Genomic DNA, 12,493 nt, shown 5'->3' with positions numbered 1-12,493 from the left:
ATATTTGTATATCTACATAGACTGACGAGTAGGCATCGGCATTTGCCTTGAATTGCGTTCCATATCGATCTGGATGGTGCCTAGGTACTGCACTGTATTAAATACTGTACGAAGTCGGACATGGATTGGCTGGACGTCAATTTGAGTTGGATTCGTTCCAGGGATTGAGTAAAAACTAGAGTGTCACTGCATATCAAGCCAGCGCAGGAGGTCAGTGAGTAAACCTGCCACGAATCCAAGTACAGTAATAAAATATAATAAAAGTACCATTTCACTTCTCATTTTCCAATCTACTCACATCCGACATGGCTCCTCTGACCATGGCATCCTTATCCCCTCACACATTTGGCGCCACGCGGCAATCTACCGGTAGCGTCGTGCCAAGCCACCACATTTTGCCACGTCAGTTGTGGGTGTCCAAGAAGAACCGGTCGGGCTGTGTGTGGTGTGGCAAGTCGTTTGGATTGTTCCGGCATCGCCATCACTGCCGCCTGGTGCGAATCACATCCCCCCATTCATTTCCCATGACATATCTCATTCGTTTCGCAGTGTGGCGATTTATTCTGCAAGGACTGCGTCGTCTACTGCACCACGCGAGAGACCAGCGTCAAAGTGTGCCGCCTCTGCATTCCTACCATCGACCCCGCGTGCCAACCCAACAACCCTCGAGCACTACCTCGGCGGCGTACGACCATGGAAAACGTCAAGCTGCTCGATACGATTCGGTGCGTGGAGTATAGCAACACCCCCAAGGAGAGGGGAACATCATCAGTCAGGACCACAGTCACGTCGTCGTCCACGGCCTCCCTCCCAAATTCCCCGTCAGCGTCCGAATTGAAAGCCGCCATCTTGCCGTCCAGTAGCATGGTTGCTACCCTCGCCCATCTCCTCCAAGAAACAGCCGACACCCAAGCGACGCTGGCAGTGCAAACCTCGTCCGCAACACACATGATCTCTGCCCACGGCGCTCAAATAGAACGGCTCAACCAAGCAATCGCTCGCATTGAAGCCAAGTTCTGGGAGGACTGTGGCGGGAACGCAGGCTCGTTGTCCGACGACAAGAGCCTGTAGTAGTCTTACGGTTGTTAGGGTAGTGGTTTAGATCGAATAAACTGCAAACACGTTCGTGATGTGGCGCTCCGAGGGGATCTGTAAATAATGCCATGTGCGAGTTAGTTGTTGCCCCATCCTCGGTCGACGCAACAGCACGGATTTTGCGCTCATGGAAATTGCTCCAGTCAACGGTGGAAATCAAAGCAAGCGGGCACATGCTCGTCCAAGATTAGTATTAGCATAACCCAGGCATGAAGCCAGTTGTAACTGGCATTCGTAACCAATCCTGCCTTATTTCCTTCGTGTGTCCCCCTCTTCACCCCCCATTTCCATCAAGGGGGAGCTGTGGTTACTACGTATGAATTGCCAACCTACAAATAAGCTTACCCTTTTTAACGACTTAGAACAACTGTACACTTAGAATGAGCATGCGCAAGTATTTCCAAGCCACTATATAGAGCCGAGGTCGATCAGATCAATCACCATTTATGACCTCACCGAAATGGTAATCAATGTACTAACTACTACTACTAATACTCCTACCGATCCTCATACGTGTGACAACGAACAAGATGACTTGATTACGCACAGACGACTAAAACGTCGCGTCCCACTGGGTGCCGTCGTCCTGGTACGGCGTCAAGTTGTCCCATTCTTCGATGGCGGCAAACTTGGACGCGTCGAACGGGTTGGAGAGCGTGGGGAGCCACGGCGCCGGCTCGCGCTTCTTGATGATCTTGTCCCACTCGATGCCGTGGAACCACGGGTGCGTGCGGATGGCGTGGGTGCCTCCGTGGTTGCACCCCATGCGCTTGGACACGTCGCGGTCGAGCAGTTTCGTCACAATGTCCTTGCACGACCCAGGAATCCACGACGGGAACCGCAGAGGCTCCTTGACAATGTTGCGGCAGATCTGGATCTGATCGGACGGGTTGTTACCGACAAACGGCGAGCAGCCCACTGTCATCTCGTAGATGAGCACCCCGTACGCCCAATAATCGACCCCCTGCCCTCCAACCAAATCAGAAAAAGGGGGCAAAGGTGGGGGAAAATATAAGGGGGGAAAAGGGGGGGTACCTTGTTGTGGCCTTTACCAAGCACGAGTTCGGGCGCGAGGTACTCGGGGGTGCCGCATAACGTGTAGGTGCGGTCGGCGCACACCTTGGCAAAGCCAAAGTCGACTACTTTGATGTACCCTTCCTGGTCGATCAAGAGATTCTCGGGCTTCAAGTCGCGGTAAATGATGTTGCGGTCGTGAAGGTACTCTAGCGCCAAGATCACATGCGACGCATAAAACCGTGCGTGGTCGTTTGGCAGCCGCCCTGACGGCCGCTCGCTGTTGTGTAAATACGCAAACAATTCCCCGCCTTGGACAAACTACATCGAGTGAGCATTGCAATCGCTTGTTGTTAGTGACCTCTCCTCTCTCCACCACCCAGTGTGGACCATCATGTATGGACTTATAGCTATGTTGTATTCGAGTTGTACCTCCATGAGCAAGTACAGGCATTGCTGGTCCTTGAACGCTTGAAACAGCTTCAAAATGAACGGGTGGTTGCACTACCAAACACAAATCATGATATATATCACATATACATATTCGTCTAGTGGTGCACGAGGCATATGATATATATATCATCACAATGTGAAAATATGCGAGGTGTACCATGGCGAGCAAGTTCTTTTCGTTCAAGATGTTGACTTGTTGTTTGTACGCGACAACTTGGGACTTTTGCATAACTTTCATCGCGTACGCTCTGCCCGACACTTTGTGCTTGACTAGCTTGACACGGCCAAACGTGCCTGTGCCCAGCGTCCGGAGCACTTGCAAGTCGTCAAACTGCACTTCTTCCCGGGCATTCAGTTCGATTTTGCGGTCTTCGGCTTCGCGGTTCAGAATGTCTTGGAGGGGCCCCAGGAGCTCCACAAACTAACCACATGTGACGACATGTGTTGACTTGTGGCTTAGTTTTCGTACCTTGGCTCGTTCTAGCACAAAGCACTCGAGGGTTCCACTGGCCACGACGTTCGCCTTGCGCGGCTCGTCGTTGAGCAGCGCCATCTCGCCAAAGTAGTCGCCCACCGACAACTTGGCAATCTCCACTACTGTCGAGCCTACATCCATGAGACCCCATCGTTTAGTCACTAGACGAACGTCAACTAGCTATGGCAAAGATGGACGAACCAGACGCTTTAGACACTATGGCGTGGCCAGTCTTGATGATGTAAAACGTGGTGCCGGGCGCCCCTTCGGTGATCACGCGCTCGCCGTCGTTAAACGTTTTGGCAGTGAGCGCCGCAAACAAAGTCGCGAGGCTGGATGGCAACAGTGACTTGAGAATCGGCACCGACTGAATCACACTACGCGCGGCCGTGAATACGTGATCCACAACATGGTATATGTTATCAGTGTCTGCGACATCGTTGGTCGTGGGTTTTATACCGCATGCTCATGTTGCGGTCAATCACTTCCCGCAGAGACCCGAGGATTTCATCGAACGCTTGGCGGTCCAATGCAAACGCGACGACGTCCGTCTCGGCCGTCACGTTGGCGGCGCGGGGCTCGTGGGTCATGAGCGCCCGCTCGCCAAAGTACTCTCCATCCTGTGGCCAAGAATCGTCACTTTTGAGCTGCATTTTCACACAAAGTGGGTGAATAACGGGAGCTCGAGCGTACCGAAATGAGCACGTTCTCCACGACTTTGACGCCATCGCCAGCATCACTACACACAACTACACTCGACGGTAAGCATCGTTGAATTGGGGTTAACGTAACTAGCGCTAATATGCGATCCACCATATAATATATATTACCGGTGCCGCTCTTGATAATGTACAGCACATTGCCCTTTTCGCCCTTGGAAATAATACGCTCGCCTTGCTTAAAGTGCAGCATTTGCACGACATTGGCGAGTTGACTCATTTGGTTGTCTGTCAATTCCTACCAAAGAATAAATATCATCAATCCACCACAGTTGAAGCCACAACAATAAATAACGATTGCCGTTTGTACTTGGAGCAACGGGACGTTTCGCAAAAACTTCTTGCACTCGTCCAACTGGTCTTCGGCGTTGCGCGCAACGATCCACCGAAACGTCACGCGGTCCAGAGCCCAGAGCACCCCCGAGTCGGTGGTCGTGACTGTGGCCGCTCGTGGGCAGTTGTACAGCAGCGCCAACTCGCCGAAACTGCCGCCGACCTTGACCGTTCCGACGACGCCCCCGGCGATTGAGACGTCGTACGTGCCGCTCTCGACGACATAGAAGAAGTCGCCTGTGTCGCCCTCGTTGATGACGACGTCGCCGCGGTCGAACTTCTTGCTCACCATGAACCCCGCCATGACGTCAATGTCGAGCTCGCTCACGATCGACATGAGCGCGTTGCGGCCCAGCGCTTCTTTGATCCGTTGCATCGTGTCTTCGGGTTTGGGCACCGTGTTGGGTTGGTAATCGTCGTCGAACTGAATCGACTCGGCGAACACGTCGCCGCGGCGCTGGGCATCCCGCTTTTCCCGCATCGCGATGCTCACCTTACGGTCTAGCATGAAGAAACGTCCGTCATTGAGGCATGTGTGTGGAAGGTATGTATGTACCCGTGGACGTCGTCAGATCCCCCACGATCGTGTCGAACTCTTGCGTCTGCTCCTTCAAGTTGGAGCTAGCACACCCCATGGTTTCAAATACCAACGACGAGCGAAAGTGAGGTGACCTGACACTGCCACCCTTTGGCGTAAAACTGCCGAGCTATTCTTAGGCCGATGCCGCACCTACCTATCGCAGCTTCTGGGACATATACATTGATTTGCAAGTCGATGTGAAACCGATGCGCCCTTTGGAATATAACCGCTTGTCCCTTTAATGTAATACTATTATTAATAATACTAATACTTATAACATTTGTTATTAATACTAGTAGTGCCTAGATTATCCGTACTTATTAAAAATATAAGCTATTCTATTACTCGTACTAGAGTACTATTAATAGTATTGAATACTTACAGTTAGTAGTAAAATTTGCCTTCGTTTTCACAATATTATATATATCCGGATAAGATTTCATTATCCGATAATGCCGTCTGATTGGCGGAGACCATTCCCTTGTGGTTTGGGTGGTTGAACCATTTTGAAGCATGCGTTACCTCCGCGCCAAGCACATCCGCAAGTCGCTGCGGCAATTCCAGTTCCTGTGCGGGATCAAGCCTCCGTACAAAGTCCTTTTGGACGGTAACTTCATCGCAATGTGCATCAAGATGCATGTGGACATTGCTGTGCGGTTGCCATCGTTCTTGCAGACAGACAAGTGCACGTACTTTGTCACGCGGGCCGTGCTGGACGAGTTGAAGCTCCTGAGTGACGACGCGGACATGCGGGCGGCATGGGAAGCAGCTAGCGCCTTCGAAGTCGTGGAGGGAGGCAGTGACGACGACGACTCAACGGACGTGACCAGCTCGATGGTCGCGGCCGTCGGCGCACGCAACGACAAGAAATTCATCGTGGCCACCCAGGAAACAGAGCTGCGCGGCCGACTGCGCCGCGTGCCAGGTGTGCCGCTCATTTATTTAAACCGATCGGTGCTGGTGTTTGAAGACATGAGCGAGGCCACGCTACGCATCAGTCGCAAGGACGACCACGCTAAAGAGACCAAGCTAAACGACAGCGAAAAGCGAAAGCTCGAGGCCGTGGCGTCGTCCGCCCCCAAGGAAGCGCCGGAGAAGAAGGCGCGGTTGGTCAAGCGAGCCAAAGGGCCGAATCCGCTGTCCATGAAGAAGGCCACCAAGCCCAAAAAGGTTCGCGCTCCCAAGCGAAAACAACCTACGACGTAATATATGATGACCCATACGCCAATTATTTCAAACATATCTGGGTCAATTGAATGAGATGCTGTGTTTTCCAGCACACCGATATCATCGAGCTACGAGAGTAAAGTCAATACTGTAGTGACTATGCCGAGCTGCTACATACTAGTATTACTCGATGTGCGTGATAACATCAAGGGAGTGCTCTGCGTTGAGGGACCCCACTTGCATCATACTACTGGGACATGCTACTACACCTTTTTTCTATTGACTTGGGACTTTTTTCAACGTTGTTGGCTTGGCGCTCATTCGAAAGGGCGATGTGTCCATCCATTTGGCCTTGTGGCCAATAGAATTTACACTTAGTACCGCAACACCCTTTGAAATATACCATGCTACCAATGGAAAAGGCTCCATTACCCAACAATGTGCCAAGTACCATTTCGAATCTGCCGTGCTTGAAGTTGAGTTTATTCTAGAAGGTTGCAGTTGGGCGATCCCCATTCTTTTCACTTTTCAAAATCGCATTCCGTGCAACAATGGAGAGCGTTGCACCACAGACACCAGTACGACGTCGTCGCTCACGATACACTAGCCATGTTCATAGCCACGCACGAAATACAAGCGCATCCCCTCGTCTGGAGTACTTCTACGGTCGTGCGGACCGAATGGAAGACATGGACGTCGACATGTAGCTGTTTGCTGCAAATTTCGATGATTTTATCTGCTTTTTTCATGCCGTCGCGTATTTGATAATATAATGTTATATTCGATCCAACTCCACTTCAAGCACGGCAGATTCGAAATGCTACTTAGCACATTGTTGGGTAGTGGAGCCATTTCCATTGGTAGTATGGTACATTTCAAAGGGTGTTGCGGCACTAAGTGTCAATTCTATTGGCCACAAGGCCAAATGGATGGACACACCGCCCTTTCGAATGAGCGCCAAGCCAACAACGTTGAAAACTCAATAGAAAAAAGGTGTACGTATACTGTAACCAATCGGCTTACAGTAATCGACGCCTCTCAACACAAGGCCAATGGCATCTATTGCATTGGGTGTATGGAATTGTGTATCGTCCATTCCACCTCAATGTTAGGCCAACGTCGTGTCCAAGTGACCCAGCATCGTTTGCACTTCGTCCACCGAATTGTAGTGGGCCAGCGACACCCGCACGACGCCCCCATACGCCCGGAGCCCAAGCACATCAATCAGCTGTACCGCGTAAAAGTCTCCGTGGCGGATGCCCACGTTGAACGCGTCCATACGCCTGACAATATCCGGGGACTGCTTGCCTTGGACGACAAAGCTCACGGTGGCCACTCGATGGTACACGGTGCCGTTGGCTTCGGATTGCAGCGTCGGGAGCCCAATGATGCGGACGAGGGGGCGTTTGGCCCGTAGAAACGCCAGCACCAGCTCCGTGAGCACGTTCTCGTGCTGCTCGAAGCGGCGAAAAGCATGCTGCATGAGCTGCCGGGGCGACCCGTCGCATCCAAAGACAGACCCGCCCATGTGCACGAGGTAGTCGACGAGGCCCTGGCAGCCGTAGCTGAGCTCAAAGTTGACGTGGCCAGGCTGGAGTTTGTACGGCAAGTTGTCGGCCGCGATGAAGTGGTGGTTCAAGCTCGGGAGGGACACGAGCAGGTCGTAGCGCCCCCACAAGACGGCGTAGTGCGGGCCAAATACCTTGTAGAACGAAAACACGTACAAGTCGGCGCCGCTCGCCTGGACGTCCACGAGCCGGTGCGGCGCGTACGCGACCGCATCGACAGACAGCCGCGCGCCAGCGGCGTGTACGAGCTTGGCCACGGCGGCAACGGGGTTGACGGTGCCCAACACGTTTGAGGCGTGCGTCATAGCCACCCATTTCAGACGGGAACAGGTCGCTAGCAGCGCCGTCAGGTCAGCCAAGTCAAGGAGCAGCGACAACGGGTTCACGTGCCACGTCTTGATGACCGCGCCCGCTTTGGCGAGCCGACGCCACGCACCCACATTCGCTTCGTGGTCAGTGTCCGTGACGATGATTTCGTCGCCGGGCTCGATCGTGGGCAAGATGGCTTGGATAATGAGAAACATGAGCCCGGTCGTGGACCCGCCCATCACCACCTCCTCGCTACGCGTGGCGTTGATCAACGTCGCGATGCTCTCGCGAGCCTGCACCACGCGGCTCTGCGCAGTCACGGATGTTCCGTACGACGCCCCCAATTGCACACTCGTCGTCGTCATGTACTCGTACACTCGGTCGGCCACGCGCTTGAGAACTTGCGACCCGCCGGCGTTGTCCATGAAGATGGTCTGGTTTGGAATGCTAAGCGACGGAAACTCAGCGCGCACGGCGGCCAATTCGGCGGCGGAAAACGCGTGCAGCGTAGGTGGACTCGACATGTTCGTGGGCACTCACGTGAATGCGTTGTGTTTGTTTTGCCATGGTACAGGTTGGAACAAGATTTTATGATCATTTCCAACAATTTTGATATATATCCAACAATTTTGATATATATTGACTCAAAACCCAGTTGGGGTTGAAGTTTGGTATGCGGTGATTTGCATGATGAACCCACGGGAGATTTCACGGGAACAAGTCGTTTGCAACGAGTATGTACTACAGTAACTACTGGTATGAATACATAGTACTTCAAGTATACTAGTATCCTTAGCAGCGGTCCATTGTAAATCGCACCATGAAGAACCTGTAACTCCATTCCGCTCTTGCTGCCTCTGCGCTGGAAACTATAATTGGGGGAAGGAATGTCGACCCGTGAGGTATCCCCAGCTTCAAGTGCACCCACTTCAACACAACAGGTTGGACTTCACGAGACTTTGGCCAAGATTTTAAACGGCTGTGAGGCAGTGTGCACATCCTTCTAGGAGGCGGACTGTCTCAAAGGAACTACAGGACTCACAATCCTCTTCTCTCTTCCAAAACGCGACCGCACCCATTGCTCTGCCTTCGAGCGCAATATGCACACGTCAACACTAGGTTTCGAGTGCTTCAGGATTGTTAGAACACTGGGCTCAACGTTACTACAGTAATGTACGACTCATATGCACGAGAATGGCCGGGCGTTTGCATATATATATACACGTATGTATTCACACCACACTCTAACTCGAGTGTCCGGCAACCTTTTCTTGAATCAATGTCTCGGTATACTCCCACAGGTCCTTGGCAACGTCAGGATTCAGCGCCGCTTTGTTGGTCTCGGACAAGGTTGCGATCGGAACAAAGTACTGGCCATGCCAGTCGTTGTCTACGACATCGTTCGACGTGGCGACGTACAGTTGGGTCTTGGCGCCGTCGTCGGCGTCGATTTGGAACCACGAGAGGAGCCACTTGAGCAGCCAAAACGTGTGGCGCACCAGCTCCGTCTTGACCACGCCGGGGTGGACCGCGTTCACGTACACGTTCTTGACGTTGCGGGCGGCCAGCTGACGACTCAATTCACGGGCGAAGAAGATGTTGGCAATCTTGGATTGGCCATACCACTTCCAGCTAGCGTATTTGGACGGGTCGTTCAAGTTGGCCAAGTCCAACCCAGTTGGTCGGGGAGCCATGTTGTGGGCAGACGAACTGACCACGACGATGCGAGACGGCGCCGACGCTTCCAAGATGGGCAGCAACGCTACGGTGAGCGCGTGATGGGCCACGTGGTTGGTGGCGAACTGGGACTCGATGCCGTCCTCGGACAGCTGGAACGGAGGATTCATGATGCCAGCGTTGTTGATCAAGAGATGCAGCGGGAGGTTGCGAGCTTTGAACGCGTCTACAAACGCATACACGGAGCGCAAGCTCAGCAAGTTGAGTTCTAGGAACTCGAGCTTGGATTTGTCAGCGACGTCGACCGCCGCAATGGCCGCCGTCGTCTTCTCGCGCGACCGATTGGCCATGATGACGTGACAGCCCTTCTTGGCCAGTTCGCGCGCCGTGACGAGGCCAATGCCAGTGTTGCATCCTGTGACGATCGCGACTTTGCCGTCAAGGGTGGGAATGTCATCAAACGAGAAAGCCATCGAAATGTGTTGTGGGTACCTTTGGAGTTGGTTCCGCCGACGACGGCTGAGTTCCACAATTGCTTGGTCTATTTCGCGATTTCGTAAACACGGTCATAATATATCGAAATTGGCTTGGGATGCGTCGCTCAATAACTGCTACTCCGGAGTATTAACTGTGAATCCAAGTATAGCTTTTGTTTTGAACGGACTGGTTGGTTGTTGGTTGCTGAGTGTTCATTGATCAATCGGGCGCCCTTTCTTTGTTTTACAGTTAGTGTACGGTACAGCATCCATGGAAATCCTTTCACGATTGTTATGACCTCTCGGGTACAGTATCTAACGTTAACGACTTCAAATGCATTTGCCAGGCAGGTACCGGCGTAGATTTACGGTAACATACTTCGACGTACGACTACTGATATTACCGGTACGTACTACTAGTACTATTAATAGTACTAACGTACTAGAAGTACAGTATCCAAAAAATTGAGCCTCCTCCTTCACTCTTCAAAGGGAACTATGTAGTGGTAGTACAGTACTTATTACAGTGCACTTTGCTCATGGGAAGGGCGAGGAATGGCACATCGTAATCGTGAAATGTTGGAAAATGCAAACTCGTGGCAGCGTCGCCCGAGGTCCCAGCCCCACGACGTTCAATGATGCTGCCTCCATGAGTGCATTGACGAACCTCGTCAGCAAAACTTGACGCGGCACTGGACCTCGCAATTTCAGCCAATGGCATCGGCGCATGGCTATCACCCACGTTCAAACTGTGTTCGAAAATGGGTCGTTTTGGCTTTGCGTGTCATGTGCTGCTTGGGCTGCGGTGCTTGGGCGAGGTCCAGGTTTAGCTTTGACGACATCCCAGAGTTGCATTCCAAGGTAGCTATCGTCACGGGAGCCAGTTCTGGCATTGGACTCGTCACCGCGCGCGAATTGGCACGCAAAGGCTGCCATGTCATCCTGGCATGCCGATCTCGTGAAAAGACGCTCGGGGTCATCCACGACATGGTCAAATCATTATTGCCAACCGCGACACAAGTCGAGTTCATGCAGGTGGACTTGATGGACTTGAGTTCCGTTCACGCGTTCGTGGAAGCGTTCCGGCAGCGCCACCTGCCCCTGCACATGCTCATCAACAACGCCGGCGTCATGGCGCCGCCCTTCTCTCTGTCTGTCGACGGCATCGAGTCCCAATTCGCAACCAACCACGTCGGCCACCACGCGCTCACGATCGGTCTGTTGCCAGTGTTGGAAGCGTCGGCGCCGTCTCGAGTCGTCATGGTCAGCTCCCGCGCCCATGTGCGCGCGCCAGGGATTGATTTCGCCAACATGAACAACCCGCACTCGTACTTTTCTTGGAACTGGTACAGCCAATCAAAACTGGCCAACATCTTGTTTGCAAGGGAGCTGAGCCGCCAGCTCGAAGTGCGCAACGTGATGAACGTGTACATTAACGTGGTGCACCCAGGCGTAGTGCGAACTTCCACGACGACGTCCCATCAGCATTGGCTGACTACGCTCGTCATGTCCATGTTTGAGCTCGCCATTGACGACGGCGCGAAGACCCAGCTGTACGTGGCAACGTCCGACGACATCGTCACACACAACTGGCATGGCGAGTACTTTGTGCCGATTGCAAGGCTCGGGACCTGCGATACCTTGGGACTCAATGCAGTTCTTGGGAGGAGACTGTGGGCGTTTACCGAGGCACTGATACGCGAATCGACGACCTCGGATGTGCATGACGACTGCGACTGCCTTCCCACGGCCACCCTCCTGCCTCCGCCATGTGCATGACGATCAGTCACCGCCACCTCGTTCGTTGTCGTGTCGTTCAAATGATGGTTGTAATACTTGGAAGAAATTGTGAGTTTGGGGTGGATGGATGTAACTGCCAACGGGTTGAAGGACGAAACGGTGTTGTTTTGTTCGTCGGTATAAAATATACTTAGATGAACTATTGGACGCGTGGAAGATTCGAATAAAAATACTAGCGTTACCCTAAGATCTCGTTCGACGCAACGAGATCGCGCGACTCAACCCATGGAGTCGCCAACCTCTTACGTGAGCAATCGTACGTGTGAGCGTCCTACGTCGCCACTTGATCTGCATGGCACTAAAACCTCCACCTCTTGTTGACGTCGTCGTGCTCGTCTTCTAGTTCTCGTCGAAGGCTCGACGCTCTTGACCGTGCTCACGGTGACGTTCTACGTGATCGTCGGTCTGGCTGTGCTTGTCGTCCTCGTGGGCATCTCCTTTTGTTGGCTCAACAAGCGGGCCGATGCAGCGTTTGACGGTACGTACGCGGCTATGGACCACCGCAAGCTCATCTCAAGTCATGCGTAGAGCACAACACGTACCGGGAGCTCGAAGGTTGGTTTGGTTCTTTCAAACCATTCTAAATCACCACCCTGTCATGCGTGTGTGTAGATGGAATCACATCTCCGTCATCCATCCCCACGGCCCCTGGGAACGGCTCCAAAGTCTCCTCCCATCGACACCCGTCCTCACTAACTAGCATCACGTCAGCCACGGACAAACGATTGCAGGTCAACCCGATCAAGAAGACGCCGTCAAAACCCCTTCCAGCGCGCGTCAAGGCGGCGGCGTCGCCGCAACCTCCCACCACCACCACCCAACTCTGA

General features: G+C 52.9%; 7 protein-coding genes across 7 annotated transcripts; 4 read left to right on the top strand and 3 right to left on the bottom strand.

Moving 5' to 3' along the window:
• The first annotated feature begins 292 nt into the window (after positions 1-292).
• On the top strand, positions 293-1,138 carry H257_02036 (hypothetical protein). The gene is made up of 2 exons (XM_009825522.1): positions 293-494; positions 550-1,138. Exons 1-2 carry the CDS (start codon positions 306-308, stop codon positions 1,069-1,071), a joined length of 711 nt encoding a protein of 236 aa, XP_009823824.1. The 5' UTR covers positions 293-305; the 3' UTR covers positions 1,072-1,138.
• Positions 1,139-1,526: 388 nt separating this feature from the next.
• H257_02035 (AGC/PKA protein kinase) lies at positions 1,527-4,766 on the bottom strand. Its single transcript, XM_009825521.1, has 11 exons — positions 4,646-4,766; positions 4,067-4,590; positions 3,868-3,994; positions 3,731-3,786; positions 3,497-3,657; positions 3,239-3,414; positions 3,032-3,168; positions 2,720-2,983; positions 2,542-2,613; positions 2,131-2,430; positions 1,527-2,059 (listed from the first exon to the last, which is right to left on the bottom strand). Exons 1-11 carry the CDS (start codon positions 4,722-4,724, stop codon positions 1,649-1,651), a joined length of 2,307 nt encoding a protein of 768 aa, XP_009823823.1. The 5' UTR covers positions 4,725-4,766; the 3' UTR covers positions 1,527-1,648.
• A 395-nt stretch (positions 4,767-5,161) lies between these two features.
• Positions 5,162-5,927, top strand: H257_02034 (hypothetical protein). The gene has a single exon (XM_009825520.1). It carries the CDS (start codon positions 5,183-5,185, stop codon positions 5,873-5,875), a length of 693 nt encoding a protein of 230 aa, XP_009823822.1. The 5' UTR covers positions 5,162-5,182; the 3' UTR covers positions 5,876-5,927.
• Positions 5,928-6,790: 863 nt separating this feature from the next.
• On the bottom strand, positions 6,791-8,265 carry H257_02033 (cysteine desulfurase). Its single transcript, XM_009825519.1, has one exon. It carries the CDS (start codon positions 8,235-8,237, stop codon positions 6,945-6,947), a length of 1,293 nt encoding a protein of 430 aa, XP_009823821.1. The 5' UTR covers positions 8,238-8,265; the 3' UTR covers positions 6,791-6,944.
• A 501-nt stretch (positions 8,266-8,766) lies between these two features.
• H257_02032 (hypothetical protein) lies at positions 8,767-9,983 on the bottom strand. The gene has a single exon (XM_009825518.1). It carries the CDS (start codon positions 9,861-9,863, stop codon positions 8,958-8,960), a length of 906 nt encoding a protein of 301 aa, XP_009823820.1. The 5' UTR covers positions 9,864-9,983; the 3' UTR covers positions 8,767-8,957.
• A 376-nt stretch (positions 9,984-10,359) lies between these two features.
• Positions 10,360-11,760, top strand: H257_02031 (hypothetical protein). The gene has a single exon (XM_009825517.1). The coding sequence runs from the start codon at positions 10,581-10,583 to the stop codon at positions 11,643-11,645; it is 1,065 nt and encodes a 354-aa protein (XP_009823819.1). The 5' UTR covers positions 10,360-10,580; the 3' UTR covers positions 11,646-11,760.
• Positions 11,761-11,891: 131 nt separating this feature from the next.
• Positions 11,892-12,493, top strand: H257_02030 (hypothetical protein; the record flags this gene model as incomplete). Its single annotated transcript, XM_009825516.1, has 4 exons — positions 11,892-11,922; positions 12,010-12,144; positions 12,195-12,221; positions 12,279-12,493. The coding sequence occupies 4 exons, from the start codon at positions 11,892-11,894 to the stop codon at positions 12,491-12,493; spliced, it is 408 nt and encodes a 135-aa protein (XP_009823818.1).

Source organism: Aphanomyces astaci (assembly GCF_000520075.1).
Source record: "Aphanomyces astaci strain APO3 unplaced genomic scaffold supercont1.3, whole genome shotgun sequence".
Lineage (NCBI taxonomy): Eukaryota > Oomycota > Saprolegniomycetes > Saprolegniales > Verrucalvaceae > Aphanomyces > Aphanomyces astaci.
Note: the sequence above shows the minus strand (reverse complement) of the source record. Positions and strands in the feature narration are given on the sequence as shown.